The 17603-nt window shown below is 42.2% G+C and overlaps 2 protein-coding genes across 4 annotated transcripts in view; one reads left to right on the top strand and one right to left on the bottom strand.

Moving 5' to 3' along the window:
• The window catches only part of Syne2 (spectrin repeat containing nuclear envelope protein 2), a 119412-nt gene extending 117199 nt beyond the window's left edge, over window positions 1–2213 (top strand). The window contains exons 55-57 of the mRNA XM_026385107.2: window positions 105–191; window positions 761–810; window positions 1075–2213. Of these exons, the coding sequence (XP_026240892.2) occupies window positions 105–191; window positions 761–810; window positions 1075–1288 (351 nt within the window). The 3' untranslated portion in view covers window positions 1289–2213. The remainder of the gene's footprint in view (window positions 1–104; window positions 192–760; window positions 811–1074) is intronic.
• A 7321-nt stretch (window positions 2214–9534) lies between these two features.
• Window positions 9535–17603, bottom strand: part of Esr2 (estrogen receptor 2) — a 44687-nt gene continuing 36618 nt past the window's right edge. For all 3 annotated transcript variants that reach the window (XM_026385161.1, XM_026385162.2, XM_026385164.2), the window contains 2 exons: window positions 11132–11312; window positions 9535–9721 (listed from right to left, as the gene is read on the bottom strand). In XM_026385161.1, the coding sequence (XP_026240946.1) occupies window positions 9535–9721; window positions 11132–11312 (368 nt within the window). The remainder of the gene's footprint in view (window positions 9722–11131; window positions 11313–17603) is intronic.

The following is a 17603-nucleotide window of genomic DNA, read 5'->3' as shown; positions in this document are numbered from 1 at the left end:
GAGCTGTAGGCTCGGGGAGGGAGCAGGGCCTAGAAGACTGTGTGAAGCATGGTTCTGTGCTCTTGTGACTATTCTGAACTGAACTGTTGGGGTGTGGCTTTCAGAACTCAGACCCATCTCTGCTCAACTTTGATGAGGTAGACTCCGGGGACCAGCCTTCTGCAGCAGCCATGGGAGCTCCCCAAGCGAAGGTGAGAGCCCCTGACTTCTGTCAGAACCACAGTCATGATTTTTTTATTTTTAATTTTAATTATTTATTTGTATGGGGTGTTGAGAATCGAACCCAGTTCCTCACACATGCTAGGCAAACGCTTTACCATGGAGCCACAACCCCAGCCCCATACACTCGTGAGATGACAGAAACTTGGAACTCCAAGACCCCTTTAGACAGTTCCTGACAGCACAGATCTGCTTTAACTCTAATCAAAAGAAATTCTTCCTCCAAAGATTTTTTTTTAATATTAAAATATACTTTTTAAAAAGACCTGACTCAAAAGATTGTCTCCTACTCAGTTACACTAGTTTGGGATCATAGTAGATTGTAAAATACGAGGGCCCTTGTTAAAGGGGTTTCCTGATTTCTCCCTCAAATCAGATCAACAAACATGATAGTTTAACAAACCCAATTATTTCTTACTCAGTATTGTTGAATCTCAGGTGTCTTAGTCTAGTCTCAAGTGTGGCAGGAAGACGAGCTATAGAAGTGTATCACTTTAGGACCAAACTGTCTTCAACTTACTCTTTGGCTTCTTTTTCCCAGCAGGTCAGAGCAGAGAGAACTACAGAAGATGAGAATGAGACAGACAGCAGGTAATGACCTCACAGTCACAGGAGTGACTCCCCAGGGTTCACAGTCACTGTGCCAGCTCTGCCAGTGCCACTATGCAGGTCCTTGTAGAAATCTGGTTTTCTTTCTCCTGGAAACTGCTAGGGTTTCTCTTCCAAAACAGGACCCCAGCTGTTGGCTGCCTTTGGCTCTCTCACCCCAGATTTTCTTGCTTACATAGCAGAGGGTCAGGGGAGCAGGTGAGTGTGTCCTCTGGAACCTGCTGATCAGCTCTCCTCTGTTGGCAGGATGTCTGGCCCCGGCAGCTCACAGCCACGGCGCTCCTTCCTCTCCAGGGTGATCAGGGCAGCACTGCCCCTGCAGCTGCTCCTGCTGCTGCTGCTGCTCCTGGCCTGTCTGCTGCCCTCCTCCGAAGAGGACTACAGCTGCACCCAGGCCAACAACTTCGCCCGCTCTTTCTACCCCATGCTACGGTACACCAATGGGCCTCCTCCGACTTAGAGGGCTCAGCCAGTCCCAGCACCATACCACCAGCCTCTTTGCTATGGGTGCCCAGCTTGTGGCCCCAGACCAATGTGTGAGTGACTCTTAGCACTGGGAATGTCCAGGGACCTGTCGTGGACACCCACCTCTGGGCTTGTCCAGAATGGGCTCTTGGGGTTCCAGGGCAGCTTTCAAATGAAGTCCTTCCTGGGGACAGGGAACTATTGCAGCAATTGCCGAGGGCATTTGGGCAAAGCTAGTTGATTGGTTGAGGGAACTCTGGAAAGGGCAGTTTTCCTAAGAGTCTCGCACTTTGTAAATTCTGACTTATTTGTAAAACAGCATTATTATAACGTAGCTAACGTGGTCCATGAGCAGTGGCGTTCATCACAGAATATATATTAGAGAAACAAGCAGATCCCACCTTAGAAATGGTTCCAAAATTCATATGCACCGAGCTGACTGACTGAAACAATCATATTTTAAATGTTTAGAATCAGTTTTCTTCCAATCAGCTAGTGATCTTGAGCTACCAGTTTATAAACCAAAATGTTCAGCTCAGTACCTAGATCTGCTCTTTTATATTGCTTTAAATTTTTAAAGAAATTTTATTGCATGGATGTGGTTATTTGTGCATATTTTTTAACAATGCTGAATCTATGAATAATGTAAACTTGGATTTTTTTAAAAATCAGATTTTAGCTTGAGCTTTTGACTAATGTACAGTAAACGCCAAACTACAAACTTGATAGGGATGTTTTTGTAAGTTAATTTTATAAAAATTTTCAATGTTTAAAGAGATGCTTCAGGTTTGGTTGAACCATTTTGCCAGGGGGCGGGGGTTGATACAGAAACTTGAAGCTGTCTGTGGTATGTACAACTCAGATGTTTCTCATTAAAAAAAAAAAAAAAAAATTAGCCAAACTGTTGTAGTGAATTATATCACAAAGTGGGTCAGTGGCCAGTCTTCTATTAAACAAAAATTGTTTTTAAAATATTATAAGGGGCTTTTTATTCTAAGCTAAAATTTATATTCTACTTATTTAACTTTGTACAGGATTGTTTGAGATCTAGAAACCTCACCCTGTCTGGAGGAAGGACCCTTGTATATGTGCCAATGACTCAATGTATGATCTCAGGTGCTAATAGGGAGTAGATGAAGAAAGTCCCAAAGGGAAGGTGGACGCAAAAGATCAAGAACATATGACCCAGTTTTTGTATTCCCATCTCTATCTGGAATGAATTGCAGACTCGATATCCCTTATCCAAAATGCTTGTAGCTAGAAGTATTTTAGATTTGAAGCTCTTTTTGCATTGGAATATTTGCATATGCATAATGGGCTATATAGGGGAAGGGAACCAAGTCTAAAAAGGTATTTTATATTTCGTATACACCTTATCCACAGAGGCTGATGGTAATTTTATGCTATATCTTAAGTAATTTTGCACATGAAACAAAGTTTCACTGTGCAGAATCCAGTTGTAGCATTATGTTAGTGCTCTCAGTGCTCAAAAAGTTTTGGATTTTGGATTTTTGGGTGAAGCATGCTCAACCTGTGACAGGTGATCAAGTGTTTAACAAATGTTTCAGGCAAAGCCACCTGCCTTCCATACAATTCCAGCACCACTGTCTGCCTTCTGCCAAAACAAAGAAGGTAAACCCCAGCATTTCTGCTGCCTTGAAGTTACCCAGTTCCACACCTGCATCTCGAGTATCTAGAGATAGATGTGAAAATGGGTCATTTTCTGCGTTTGGAGGCTGAGGCAAGAGGATCACAAGTTCAAGGCCAACTTCTGCAACTTAGACCCTGTCTCAAAAAATTAGGGCTGGAAATGAAGCTCAGTGGTAAAGTGCCCTGGGTTCAATTCCCAGTACCAAATATTTCACCTTTTTCATAAATTTCTCTGGGATTACATTAATTTAAGTAAAAATGTTACAGCTCTTTCCTTAAGGCACTGAGTTGCTTAGAGAGTTCCTGCTCCATTTTAGCCTGAGAGGAAGAACAAAATTCCTATCTCCCTCTCCATCTTCCATTCTGCCCTAAGGGGGAGACCTGAGGCTGGTCAAAGTGCTGGTTGCATTTCAAAGCCTAACTATGCATATCAACTGTGGACACTCCCTCAAGATAAAGACCTTTAAGTCTTGAGTTTAGTCACCCCCAACTCTGATGAAACCACTGCTGCCTTCCCTCACCTCAAACTCAGTATATTCCCAAAAACACTTCTCTGAGATAATGTTTTATATTGCTGCAAATATATTTGCATCTTTCCATCGCCACTTGTGGGGGAAATTTTCAGGTGACCATTGACCCAAAGATAATTTCAATATGAATGAATTATTTTCCCCTGCATTTCTGAAGGGTATGATACTAAATGACTCAGAAGGGGTCATTACAGAAAATCTACCCAGATAATTGATGCCCTGCACACCAGGACTTTGACATTTTGTGGGCTTCATTTTACTCATACACACTTACCTGTGGTCAGATCACAAATGATTTAGTGACTAAAGATTAAATGTTTCTTGTTGAAGAAGCTGGAGATGAAGGCCGAGGTGAACTCTTCTGAAATGAGGCATTTGTGTTTATAGATCTCATAAAGGAAGAATGCGCCCATGGTCGTCATCAAATTTCCAGAGGGCTCTATAAACTCAGAATTCACAGTAGAATGTAGATACCATTTAGCCCAATTATAAGTTCTTATATGCCCAACAAATATGTCACAAAAATTAGGAAATCACTTTATTTATGTCACATTAAACTTTTATCTGCGATGGTTCCATAGACATTGGAAGGACACAGTAAGGAAAAAGCGCTACTCAGAGGAATGTAAAGCAGGTCTCCAAGTCTGCTTCCACACAACATCACACATTCATTTCTTGAAAAGTCCGCATTTGAAAGCCTGTGAACAGGAGTCAACAAATCAAGGGCACAAAGCATCACCCCCAAAAAATGACAAATTAGAACCAAGCAACAAACTCTGAGGTACACAGGACCATTGAAGAATATAGTTATAGGACCAATACTCATATGACATTCAGACACCATTGGACATCTGCCCTTCCCAGAGAGGAAACCCACCATCAACTGGCTGGTCCTATAAGTGAATTAGGATCCTTGGCATTAAAAAAAAAATCCTTGACTCATGAACAACAAAAAAGGCTGATAAATTTATGTATCACAGAGACCACAAACATGGAGCCAAAATTCCAGTGAGCTCAAGAGCTATGAAGATGCCTGTATTTTCACAATATGGTATTAATCGCTACAGGAAAGTATTCATGCCTAAGAGATGTGAGACTTCTACATGGGTAAATTTCCAAGGAATATACTCAGCTTGACACATTTGGGGAAAGTAGTAATAGGTAGATAGTGGTGGTGATGATGGTCCCTTCTGGCCTGTGAGCCCAGGAAGAGGAGAGGAATAATATAGTACATCTTTTTTTTTTTTTTCCTGCCTGCCACTGTTGCCACTTGTAAGAATTCATGCAGACCCCATCCAAGCTGAGAAGGCAGGATCTGAAGGTACAACACAAGCAACCCTAACTGACTAACCATCTTTCCATCCTACTGAGATTCAGCTCAAGAAGCAGAATCCTGCAGCAATAATGCTAGCTGGACAAGCAGACTGGAATTCCATTCCAGGTTCCATGGTAAGTATGACCTTAAGCAGGTCAGTTGTCCCCTGGGGAATTTCATTTACACATGTATAAATGATGGAACTGGAGCTGGGTGCTGTGGCACATGCTTGTAAACCCAGCAGTTCCGGAGACTGAGACAGGAAGATCACGAGTTCAAAGCCAGCCTCAACTCAGCAAGACCCTGTCTCTAAATAAAATACAAAAGAGGGCCAGGAATGCGGCTCAGAGGTAGAGTGCCCCTGAGTTCAATCCCCAGTACCCACCCACCCACACCCCCAAAAAAGAAAAGGTGGAACTGAATTTCTGTGTCAGAGGTTTCCAAGCTGTTAACTGTGTCTGCAGGGTTGTAGTAGGCATTAGGAGTATACAGTATCATCAGTAAGTCCCACTTAAGTCACAGTAGCCATGCATGTCAGAGTGCTTTTGATAAATGGATTCTGCAGTTTAAAATTATTGGGATGGGGCTAGGGCTGGAGATATAAGTGAGTGGTAGAGACCCAAAAGATAGATAAACAGATAGATAGATAGATAGAGAGATAGATGTATATCTATATATATATATCATGTGCATCCCCGGCCCTTTCATAGTTTTTGAACTAGTTGAACTGCTTGATCACTTCCAGCACTGGACTTGGACTGCCTATATTCAGCTCTGTTACTTGCCCTGTGTGGCCTGTGTGGACTGGAACAAGTTCGCTTAGACTCTCTAGTTTCCAGCCAGAAAGTTATGATCATGGTAATCATTATGGAAATTGAATGTAAGTAAGTGCTAAAGGCTTACTTTACATAACCTTTATTGTGTTTTTTGAAAGGGTTTTGGCAGCTTAAAGATATGTACCAATCTTATTTAGAGACAGGGTCTCACTGAGTTGCTTTGCACCTTGCTTTTGCTGAGGCTGGCTTTGAACTTGCGATTGTCCCACCTCAGCCTCCCCAGCTGCTGGGATTACAGGCATGCACTACTGTGACTGGCAAAAAATATACCAATCTTAATAAAAATAATTTGTTTTAAGCCAGGCGTGGCATATACCCATACTCCCAGGGACTTGGGAGGTTGAGACAGGAGGATCATAGGTTTCAGGCCAGCCTCGGCAACTTAGTGAGGCCCTATCTCCAAAATAAAAATGGTTGGGCAGGTAGATCAGTGGTAAAGCACCCTTGGGCTTAATCCACAGTACCAAAAAATATGTACGTATGTGTGTATAGAACTAGAAACTGAAGGTTCATCTTGAATTAGAAAAAGTATCAAAATATTCAAGACCCTCAGCAGATGAAAATAGGAACCAAACACCTATTTTCACTTGCTAGAAAATTCTAGAATTGCTTCCATTTAGCTCACATACATATGAATATGTAGTACGGTTTTGCCAGGAGTTGGCAATTGATTTTTTTTTTGTTCTAACTGAATTCTGAAATAACTGTTTTTACTATAATTAAGATTCTCTAAATTTGTTATTTGGCTGACAACTCTGTCTTTTGTTCTCATATCAAATTTTCAAGAAAATCTCAGGATTATCTGGGGTTTAATCTTTTCTAGTTGGTCCTGGTACATGACAGGTCTGAGGATGGAAAAGAGGGAGTGAGAACAGAGGGAACTTCCCTTAGAAAACCCACTGTGAAAAAACCACTGCTCTCCTGAGGTTGTCCACCCTGGTCCTCTTTAGGGACAACCAGTCACTATCTGAATCTGAGTGAACTCTGGGTGGGAAGGACATTCCATGGTGACCATTAACATTTGTCTATATGACCCCATGTTAGTTACTCATGTTTCTCAAATTAAGCCCAAATATCACTCATCTCCTGTAAATATTTCTTACATTAAACGGTCAGTTCCAAATTAAAACAGGAAGGAAATCCTGTGATACCAATATAAGGCAAAGCTGAGGATCAGGGTTCCAAAATATGTTGAAAGTAGTTAGGTCTTGTATTCATTCAATAATCGAATTCCTGTTAACACTTGTCAGATTCTGTTTGCTCTAATTAATTCCTTTTAAAAACTGAACTTGGGAAACACTGCGATCCCTGCTTAGCTATGGGAGAACTTGAACTGCCCTAGAGGAATGTGGACGTAGACTATTTAAGAAGAGTAGACATCCCCAAAATGAAGGCATTTCAAAGAAAGCACTGTGAATTAGACAAAATACCATCTATAAAATGGACACAGAGGATTTGATCAGCACATCAAAAGGGCAGCCTAAAGCATTTTTTAAAAAAAAGTCCATCTTTAGAGGATATATTTGGATCAGATGGGCAGAGATACTCAAAACACTTCATCTGAAGAGGAAGAGGACCCTGGGATACTCCAAATGAAAAACAAACCCTTTGAGTACCAAGTATGTTTTCTCTATCGTCTGGTTGCCCCAGATCCCAGTCAGAGCACTGGGGTGAGAAGGTGCTAACCTGTGCAGCCAGCACACCCAGGTGAGACCTGGAAAGATTCACATCCTGGCTAAATCCTTGAGAAACAGGCAGAAGAATTTGTGGAAAATAACTAAAGGCCACTGGACAAGAATCACAGGGAACGCCCACTTACCTGGAAACACAGGACTTGGCACAAAGGGCACTTGGCCACCTGAGTCCAATCTGGTACTTTCTTTAGGTGTTAAAACTCCACCTAAGGGGGCCGGGTTGTGGCTCGGTGGTAAAGGGCTTCCCTAGCACATGTGAAGCACTTGGTTCAATCCTCAGCACCACATAAAAATAAAGATTAAAAAAAAAAATCAACCTAAAAAATCCACTCCGCTATGTACACATTAGGCAATGGATTGGAACCCATTCTATTGTTTATTCTTGTTTTTCTTGCCCGGTCATCTATAAAATAGAAGAATTCACTGGCAAATAACTGTTCAAGGCTGCCTTCTTTGCCCCCACTGCCAAGCCTTGTGTGTTTACAGTAGGAAACTTTAGGCTGGTCAGAAAGAAAGAAAACTGACCTTCTCTGCTTCCTTATGAAATCAAGCTTGTTTTCTGTGCTGAATTTCTCTAAGCCTGTCACATTTGGGTTACTGAGAATAATTTTAAACTGCCTCAGATTACCAGGCTTGGTGTGTCCAATGTCCAAGTGTATCTAAGACAGCTAAACTCAACTTTTTTAGTAAAGTTGCACCAGGGTCAAAATTAAGAACTAAAGGTTTTTTCACTAGCAAAAACTAACCTTTGTGACATTTAAATTTAAATTTATCTTCCTAATGACAGTAAATACAGGATGTGCTAGCCAAAGTAAACTTATTTTCAAAAAGAAAATGCACTTACTGTCATATTCCAAGGAACTTTTGAAAAACATTACTACAAAAATCAACATGATCATTTAACTGTTCATATCCAAAATAATGACTGTTATACATTTTACACATTGGCTGTGTCCTCCAAAAATTGGACTGAAAAATTTCCATTTTAAAAAAAAGTGAGTTAAAATTGTCATTTCAGAAGTGCTTTGTCTTCCTTTCCTATTTCTATATTGCCCAGACTACCATATAAATTTTCTGATAAGAAAATATTTTGAGAGTTCCCCAGGGGTTAAAAGGATTATTTTTTGCCACAAATACTTACCCCTAAATAGTTCTCTTTTTTAAGGAGAGTCTCCAAACCAAGTCTTGTTCCAGTGGTGCCTAGACAACATGGCCCCAGAGCTAACATGCTAGTGTGTGTGCGTGTGTGTAGCATCTTTCCACAGAAAAGCACCCATAACCCATGGTGTCCCTGTGTCCCCCAGGTGGCTGATGTGGCACTTATGACTGCCACTTCTGCCATGTAAAAGGAAACTGCATTCACAGCATCCTGGGAAAAACTGTGGCTAAAACCCACACCCACAAGAGAATCCCATTCCTGCAGACATGAGGTCTTTCTGTAGCACACGTGCTAAGCACACTGGGACAATAGTTTCAAGAAGGCCCAACTCCAAGGGCAGAGAAATTTAAATCTGCCACAATCCTCCATGAAAGTGATCACACACACCAAAAGAATTAGTGGGCTCCATGAATGCAAACGAAGGGACAGATGTGTGCAAAGAGAGCAACAAAGTCTGGTAGGAAGATCAAGGCTCACATGCCAGTTTAACCACTGTCCCCTTGGTCTTTGACAGAACCTCAGAACATGACATCAGTCCTCACAGGCCTGTGAGGTAGGTACGTGAAACTAGTTAACTGATTGTCATTGCGGTTTTCGATCCTATAATCAAATGGTCCAGAAGAGAGCATCCAAAGGTCAATTCCAAAGGGACTACAGAGTGCACAGTAAGGGTTAGTCCATTTCCTATCAATATGTCATGTTCTAATTTGCAATACTTCCAAGTCAGACTTACACCATTCATTCCAAGACCTTTAGGATATTTCCCAAAGAGGTGGAATGGAGATGGAAAGTAAGAAAGGGACCACATTGAGATCCTAGACAGCCATGTAACATGGGACTCTGTATTCAAATGTGCCCCCAGTACAAGGAAAACCTGATTTTCTCACCCCGACTCCTGAGAAGTGGAAGGTAGGGAAGGACCAAACATGACGGAGGCAGCCATACCCAGATGAGGGGCCACTCTGTGGAGATACGGTGAAGGCCAGGCTCCCGATCTGCTTAAGTTCATGCTTCTGACTTTGACCTCACGTGGGCCTTTTTACCTCCAGGCCAGGCATCACTGAGACTGTGGGTTCTGGGAGCCCTCTTTGCTCTTTCTGTCCTCTGCTGAACTGCACTCAGACCCCGAGACGGAGGACTTGTATCCACGGAGCGTGTGAGCATTCAGCATCTCCAACAGCAGGTCATACACGGGAACCACATTTTTGCACTTCATGCTGAGCAGATGTTCCATGCCCTTGTTACTATAGGACAAAAAGATACTGAGATTTTTTTTCCCTGAGGGTAGGGTTGGGAATGTCAAAATCTTCCCCATTCTCCTGCGCAGAGCAGGTCCGAAACTGCCCCCTCCAAGCATTCCCCCAGTCTCCTACTCTACAGCTCAAGCATTCCAGCTCTCAGTAATTTATATTCAAGGACAAAAACAAAATTGTCTTGACTTCTGTGTCCCACCACCCACCCAGCACATGGCACAGGGTACAATCAATTCTAATTATTCACCGTAGTCATGTTCTATAAAGTCACTGTAAACACCGAATTAGGAAATACTAAGTCACTGCTCCTCAGGGACATACACAGTTTCCTAAAAACTTCTCGTCCCATTTTCATCAGCTGGTCAGTCTTGTTTTAGGTGTGTTTATATAAAGATGCCTTATTTAATAGACATTGTCAATTTATTAGCATCAAACTCACAGCCAACAAAAGGCACCCTAACTCATGCCTGAAGCAAACTTACCTATTTTCTCCAAAAGGCACATCACAGCTTTTCTAAGATAGAGAGCATTTCTGCACTACATTAGGAAGCTGTTTTTTAAATGAAGTTGCCCCCCCAAAAATGTAAAAACGTGGCTCTGAATAGTGTACAGGAGCCAGACCCAATGGCACATGCCTGTAATCCCAGCTACTTGGGAGGCTGAGGCAGGAGGATTACGAGTTTGAGGACAATCTGGGCAAAATAGATGCTGTTTCAAAAAGAAATAAAGAAAAAACAGGGACAGTGGTCTTTTTTCCTCCCTCATGCTAAACTCCTTCCCCACAGCCCCTCACTTGGCTCCTCAAGCCGACATTATCTTCCACCTTCATCCAGCCCCGGTGCAGGGCTACCCTCCTGGGTGACACCATGCACCAGCAGAAGCCACTGCTGCCACCCCCTTCACCAGCACACAATTTTACGTGTGGGTCTGGAATGTGCTCCATCCACAACCCTGCCTTCCCAAACTTGTTTGGAAGATCTCATTCTTAATATCTTGATGTCATCAAAAGGAAAAAAATAAATTTTAGGAAAGCTTTGTGCGCTTCCCCAAATCACGGGCCTAACGGATGCCCTAGGAGAATCAGACTTAGCCTCTTCAGGAACATGACTCAGGGTGGTGGTTCATTGCAGAGGAGGAACTGCCCCTTTTAGGACTCCATGAAAAAGCTCTAAACCCTAGCAACCAAAAAACAGGACACCACATGATGCCAAGAAAATCTGGAAGGTGCCCTGTGATATTCACTCAATACTGCGTGCCAATCTCTGGTTACACGTGAGTGAACATCCCCACTCCCTTTCACGGGTTTTCTCTTAAAGGTGACAAGCCTACACTCTCCACCTTCAACTTCCCAAAGCTCTGAGCGTGTACACCGCGCATGCGTGTACCCCTGCAGGCCGGTACCTGATGTGCCTGACGTGAGACAGGAGCATCAAGAGATTAGCCAGGCGAACGGACTGCTGCTGGGAAGAGATGCCGCTCTTGGCGATCACCCAGACCAGAGCGTCAGTCACAGCATTCAGCAGGTGAGTCAGCTTCCGGCTGCTCTCCGCCTCCTGGCTCGCTGTAGCCAAAGGGTACATACCTGGATGAGACAATGAGAGCCCCAAGTCATTGCTCTGTGAAAAACCAAAGTCACGTGCTCACCATGAAGCTTGCCCATGTTGTCGGGGAAGGAAGCCCACCTAGGTCTGAGCTGTTCTGGCTTGGGCATCTGAGGCGAGATCTCAAGAGCCTGACTTTACCTCCCAGGGGTTCTTCCCTGAAAGCCAGCCCCATCCCTGAGCTGCAAGGGAAGCCCAGCTGAATGCAGGGCAGATAAATGGCAGGGCAGATAAATGATCTCTTGAACAATCTGTCAGGCCAGAACAGTGGCCTCGCTCAAGCAGTAGGTGTATCTATTCTCCCCAGATCATGATGGGATATTTTCATCGGCAGTGACAAGTGTATCTGGAGGTCAGAAAGGGAGATTGATTCTACTCTGAGCCCAAAAAGAGCTCCTTACCTAATGGAGTTTAAGAAACAATGGCCAATGCTATGAAGCTTGGCCTCCCCCACACCACCACCATGTGTGTGTCCCACACAGGTGGCACCACTGCCACCCTGTCCAGATCCTCAACATCTCGAACTTATGGGACACCTTGCTGGGACAGGATAACCACCCATTTGGAGTCGGGTTTTGCCTATCTTATGTTTACCATTTCTAGCTCTCAAACCCTGATCCAGTTCTCCAGCTCCAACCTCAAAGGAACATTATTTCCTTAGGCCCGGAAAAGCAGGGTTGCCTCCCCAACCTGCCCTACCCTGGGTTCAATTCCCCTCTGACTCTGGGATCTAAGATGCTGCAGCTTCCCAATGGTTGCAAATTAACAAAATAACAACTCAGGTAAGTCTCCCCCCTTCTCTGCCCCCACAAAACAATTCTCAATTCCTGAAACATTGACTTCTCTTCCAGGCTTTCAATTTCAAAGTAATAATAAGTAAAAAAATTATGTGACATCAACCACAGGTACAGATTTGACTGTAGTGATGGATTTGTCTTGGCAATATTTGCTCTGGTTCTTTTTTGACATTTTTAGTTACATTGAGGCAACTCAGTTCAAATACGCCCAACCCCACCTTCGGCACAGGATACACAGAAGCACAGCTACCCAACTGCAGAGCTTCCGCATATGCCTAGGGGCCTGCCATAATGTCTCGTGATGCATATCTAAAATATCCACTTTTTATAGCATCCCTGAAGCAACTTCCCTAACCCACCTGCTCACCTTGTCCTCCATAGTGGCTCTTTGAATCCCTTCGCACCCTCTGGCCTGCCACTGCCCCCCAGTGGTGACCTGCCCTCTCAATGGAAAGGAAACAAGACCCCACTCTTGATCCAGGGCATCCCCTGAATGGCCAAAACTCAGATCTGCTCATCCAGCACCCTCTAAGGCACACCCTTTTGCGCTTTTGGGGTACAGTCCCAACCACCTGATGCAGCAGTCGAGGGACCCAGGTGATGTGCTAAACACGCCCAACCTCCTGCCTAGAAACTCCCTCCTTCTCCAGCGTTCCTTCTCTTATTTGTTTCTATCTATTCCTCCTTTAGATCCCAACCTGATCTTGGACTTCCTTGTAGAAGCTTCCCCTGTCCTGCCTACCATCCAACTTAAGTTTGGCTTTTGAGTTCTCCCCTAAAACCCCATATGCTGGATATCTGCCTTGTCCTCCTGCATCTCCAAAGCCACCCTCCAGTCCTCCCCAAGACTGCACACATGCGCTCTGAGGGCACAGAACCTGCTTGTCATTATATCCCCCTCACCTTGCACAATTCCTGGTGTGGAGGAAACATTCATCTGTGGGAGGAATTTAACTGAAATCACATAGGTTCAAGTTTTTGCATTTTTTTAGCCAATCATACATCGTAATTTTTAGAAACTATTTTTAGTTGTAGATGGACACAATATGTTTGTATTTTATTTATTTTCATGTGGTGCTGAGGATTGAACCCAGTGCCTCATGTATGCTAGGCAAGCGCTCTACCACTGAGCCACAGTCCTGGCCCCATCACCATCATCATTTAAATGTCAACACTTATTTTAGGTACACAACAGAAAATCATGAATTAAAAGTACAGAGAAAATTATTTTAAGTTCGCTTTGCCTAAAATTGATCCCAGGTGCAAAAATAGTTCTTTGAACTGTTATCTAATGTGTTCTGCTGCATGACGTGCTCTATGAGTTTCTACTGCCATAAAGAAATATGTCCTCAAATTCTAAAAGGAACCAAAATCGTATACCTGTACATATCTCATTCCAAAGTGACAAAATTTGAAATAATAAAAATAAGTCACAGCTTGTATTCAAAGGCTCACAGCAGCACTACTCATAATAGCCTAAAAGTGGGGGCTAGGCTTGTGGCTCCATGGCAGAGTGCTTGCGTAGCACATGTGAGGCAATGGATTAGATTCTCAGCACCACATATAAATAAATAAAATAAAGGTCCACTGACAACTAAAAACTTATTTTTAAAAAAATAGCCTAAAAGTAGAAGTAAGCCAAATGTCCATCAATGAATGAATGAATAAACAAAATGTGGTCTATCTATATAATGGAATACATGAGTACAGCCATGAAAAGAATTGAGTACTGACAAATACTATAGCATGTATGAACCTTGAAAACATTATGCTCAGTGAAAGAAGCTAGGCACAAGAAAACATTTTGATTGCATTTGCACAGAGTTATATATAGAATAGGCAGATTTATAGACACAGAAAGTAGATTTGTCATTGCCTGGAGGTATAGGTTGGGTGGAGAATGGAGGTTGATGGCTAAAGAATATCGGATTTCTTTTGGGGTGATAAAATTAATTATAGTGATGACGGCACCACCTCTAGTGAATATAATTAAAGCATTGAATTATATACTTAAATGGCTTCATTGTGTGGTATGTGCATTAGGGCACAAGATGTATTTAAATAAAAATAACACCTCAGAACGAAAATTAAGAAACATAAATGCCCTGGGCAGTGTGAGAACACATGCTAGGTGTTAGGTCACCCCACCCAAAGCAGCAGCATAGCTTGAGGCTGACCCTGACCTTCTGCAGGCCAGGGCAGCACAGTTCCACATAGTACCTCCACCCATCATTAATGAGCAGCTTGCAGAGGGAGGCTTCAGAGGTTTTTTAAATTATTTTTATTTATTTTTTATTATTTCTTACATCACAATAGAGGAGTGCATTACATTCATAATTTTTTGCATTACAATTCTTAATACACCTTTATACCACAATTTATCAAAAAACAAATGCCAAATGTCTTCTCTGATATAAGGGGGGTGACTCAAAATGGGGTTGGGAGGGAGAGCAAGGGAGGAAGATTACCTCTAGACAGAGTTTTAACAAGGCATCAATCACACCAATTTTACATATGGGGAAATATAGAGACAACAGACTGCAACTAGCACACAACCATCCTGGGAAGGCAGTGGCCTGAAGAATGCCCACTGCACTGCCAATGCCCTCCCCAGACAGGAGCGCCTGCACTTTGGCCATTCATGCACCCTCTTGCTCACCCAACACCTGGGGACAGTAACTGCTAAGAGCAGGCCCTGGGCAGGAGCAAAGGACCAGACCGGAAGCCCCATCAGTCAAACACACAGGAAATGACAAAAATAAACCCCTCCACCCCCCAAAAGGTGGGAACATCAGCTAGGATTCATTATAGAACAGAATTACATGAAGCACCTTTCGTGAAACTAAAGAGATCTAGTACAAAGGATGATCTTGGCATAGTGCTCCACACATATCAAAGAGAGCAAAATAAAATCCAGGACACTGTCTCCTCTCCCCTCTGGGGACAGCTGGGCATCCCTCTCACTGGCCCATTTGATGATATTCTGAGAAGCACAAAGCCCCAGATCTGCCACATCCTATGTGTTCCAAGGATGAAGATAAGTAGTTCCTTGACTGAAGGCAAATAAATTAGGAAACCTAGACTGTTTAATTAAAATCCCAGAATACTGACCACGAAGAAATTTCCAGCTTATGGGAGGTGTAGTAGGTATGTGCTGTCTAATGTAAAACAGGATCACCTCTGTTCCTTTCCCTTGTTAAGTTTCATTCTTTTTAAGTCTTAAAACTGTTCAAACAAAAAAAAATTTTTAAAAACACTCTACAGTCATGTATAACTAAAACAGAAATATATAAATAAAAATAAAACCTCTATAAAAAAAATTTTAGACAAATAGACATGTTCCCAATTTAAACTACTTTGAAAGATTCAGGGTAAATGTTTGCAGGTTGATTCCACTCTATTTCTTAGATTTAGTGATCTCTTTAATTCTGAGGGAGGATTACGAATCTTCAGGGTCCTAGGTGACAAGGATGGTCCTTCTGCTCTTAACTAAGGATGCTATTAACTGCAGTGCTCACGTAACACCTCTGAATTTCTAAAACACTTGAACATTGGAACAGGTTGTTAAATGTAACATTTCCTGTTGTCTCTGCATCTCAAGAGGTTCATCAGAGGCTGAGATCACACTGTGGTTCCAGTTCCACCCACATCCTCTGCATGCTCGGTGCAGAGGGTGACTGAGAAGCAAGCTAGAATGTTAAGCCCCCACCTGGAGGAGGATGTGCCTCCTCCATTTATGTCCAGTAAGGATCAGACCCTTGAAAGTTTAAGGATGTATCCCCTATTCTAGACCAAAAGCATTGTGTCCAGTTCATTTTGACATCTTATGAGTATATAATGGTTTCTCGTTGTGACTGTTGTTTTTTTTGGTTTTGATTTTGCAGGATTGAGCAACCCAGAGGTGTTTTACTCTTGAGCTATCAGGCTGGCCTCAAACTTGCAATCCTCCTGTCTCACTCCCACTTTTTAAAAATATCTTCCTTTAGATGGATTTTTCTTGTGGTTCTATTTTTAATCACCTTTATTAAAAATTATATTAGTCCTAACTCTTTAAAGAATAATTTCAACAGCTGCATTCAGGGTCATGATATACATATTTAACTCACTGCAGTTTTTGGTTTTTTTCAAGCAATACTACTTCATGTTCAGATGAAGAACTTTACAATAGCACATACTTCCGTTTGTCCTTTCCTAGCCTTTGTGCTCTTGTGACATGTTTTTCTTCTATATAAACTTACAGCATGTTGTTATTATTTTGGCTTTAAATACTAGGTTATCTTTGAAACACAAATAAAAGGACTTAAATAGGAAAAGAATGTTCCTTGGATATGAAGATTATACCAAATGGTTTCATTTGGTATAATCTTCACCTCCTTAAAGGGCATCTACTAATATTTCTTACAGTACAGGGCTGCTAGTAATACATTCTTTCAGTTTTTCTATGTCTGAAAAGATTTTTATTTTGTCTTCAGTTTTGAAAGTATAAGGAACTCTACAGTGACAATTGTTTTCTCAAGAACTCTCAAGATGTTGTTTCCATCTCTTTAATTTACACTTCAGAAAGCAGATTTTTTTTGCCATCTTTGTCTTTGTTCCTCCGTATGTCTTTTTTCTCTGGCTGTTTTTTTGAGATTTTTTGCAGTCTAGTGAGGTGGCTTGTGTCCATAGTCCCAGCTACTCAGGAGGCTATGGTGGGAGGATCACTGGAGCCCATGAGTTTGTGACCAGCCACACAATATGATGAGACCCCATCTCAAAAAAAAATTTTTTTTTGTTCTTTTTCATTGAATTTAAGCAACTTGATGATAATATATGTTGGTGTGATATTCATCATCTTCCTTCTCCTTCTTTGTATGTGTGCTTAGGCTTCACTGAGCATCATAGAAACCATGTTTATTGTTTTCATTAAATTTAGAATTTTTAAAAACTATTGCCTCTTTAAGTGCTTTTCCATATCCCCCTTATCAGAGATTTCTTTTCTTTCCTTTCGGAGTGGGGGTGGTGCTGTGGGTCGAACCCTGGGCCTTGTGCATGTGAGGCCAACACCCTACCAACTGAGCTATATCCCAGCCCAGGGATTTCAATTTTATGCACATGAACAACTGCAGTTGTCTCACTAATGCTGCGTTCATTTTTTAAGAACTCTATGTCTTCACATCCACGATCCTTCTTTCTGCTGCGCCTCACCTGATGTAAACACCACCCAAAGTTTTTGCATCGAGAAGTTCCTTTTGTGCCTGCTTCATACTTCCCATGTTCCTCCTTTTCCTGCTCATGCTTTCCTCTGCCTCCTGGATATATTGAATATAATTAGGGTAACTGTCTTAATGTACTGTCTATTAATTCTATCATTCATTTCATTTGTGGGTCTTTTCTAACCTAGTGGCTTTTTCCTTGTTAGAGATCACATTTTCTAGCTTCTTTGAATGCTTACTAATTTGGGCTGGTTATCAGACATTGTGAATTTTTCCTTAT

The sequence above is a fragment of the Urocitellus parryii genome, chromosome 6 (assembly GCF_045843805.1).
Source record: "Urocitellus parryii isolate mUroPar1 chromosome 6, mUroPar1.hap1, whole genome shotgun sequence".
Taxonomy (NCBI): Eukaryota; Metazoa; Chordata; class Mammalia; order Rodentia; family Sciuridae; genus Urocitellus; species Urocitellus parryii.
This window is presented reverse-complemented; position numbering and strand designations above follow the sequence as displayed.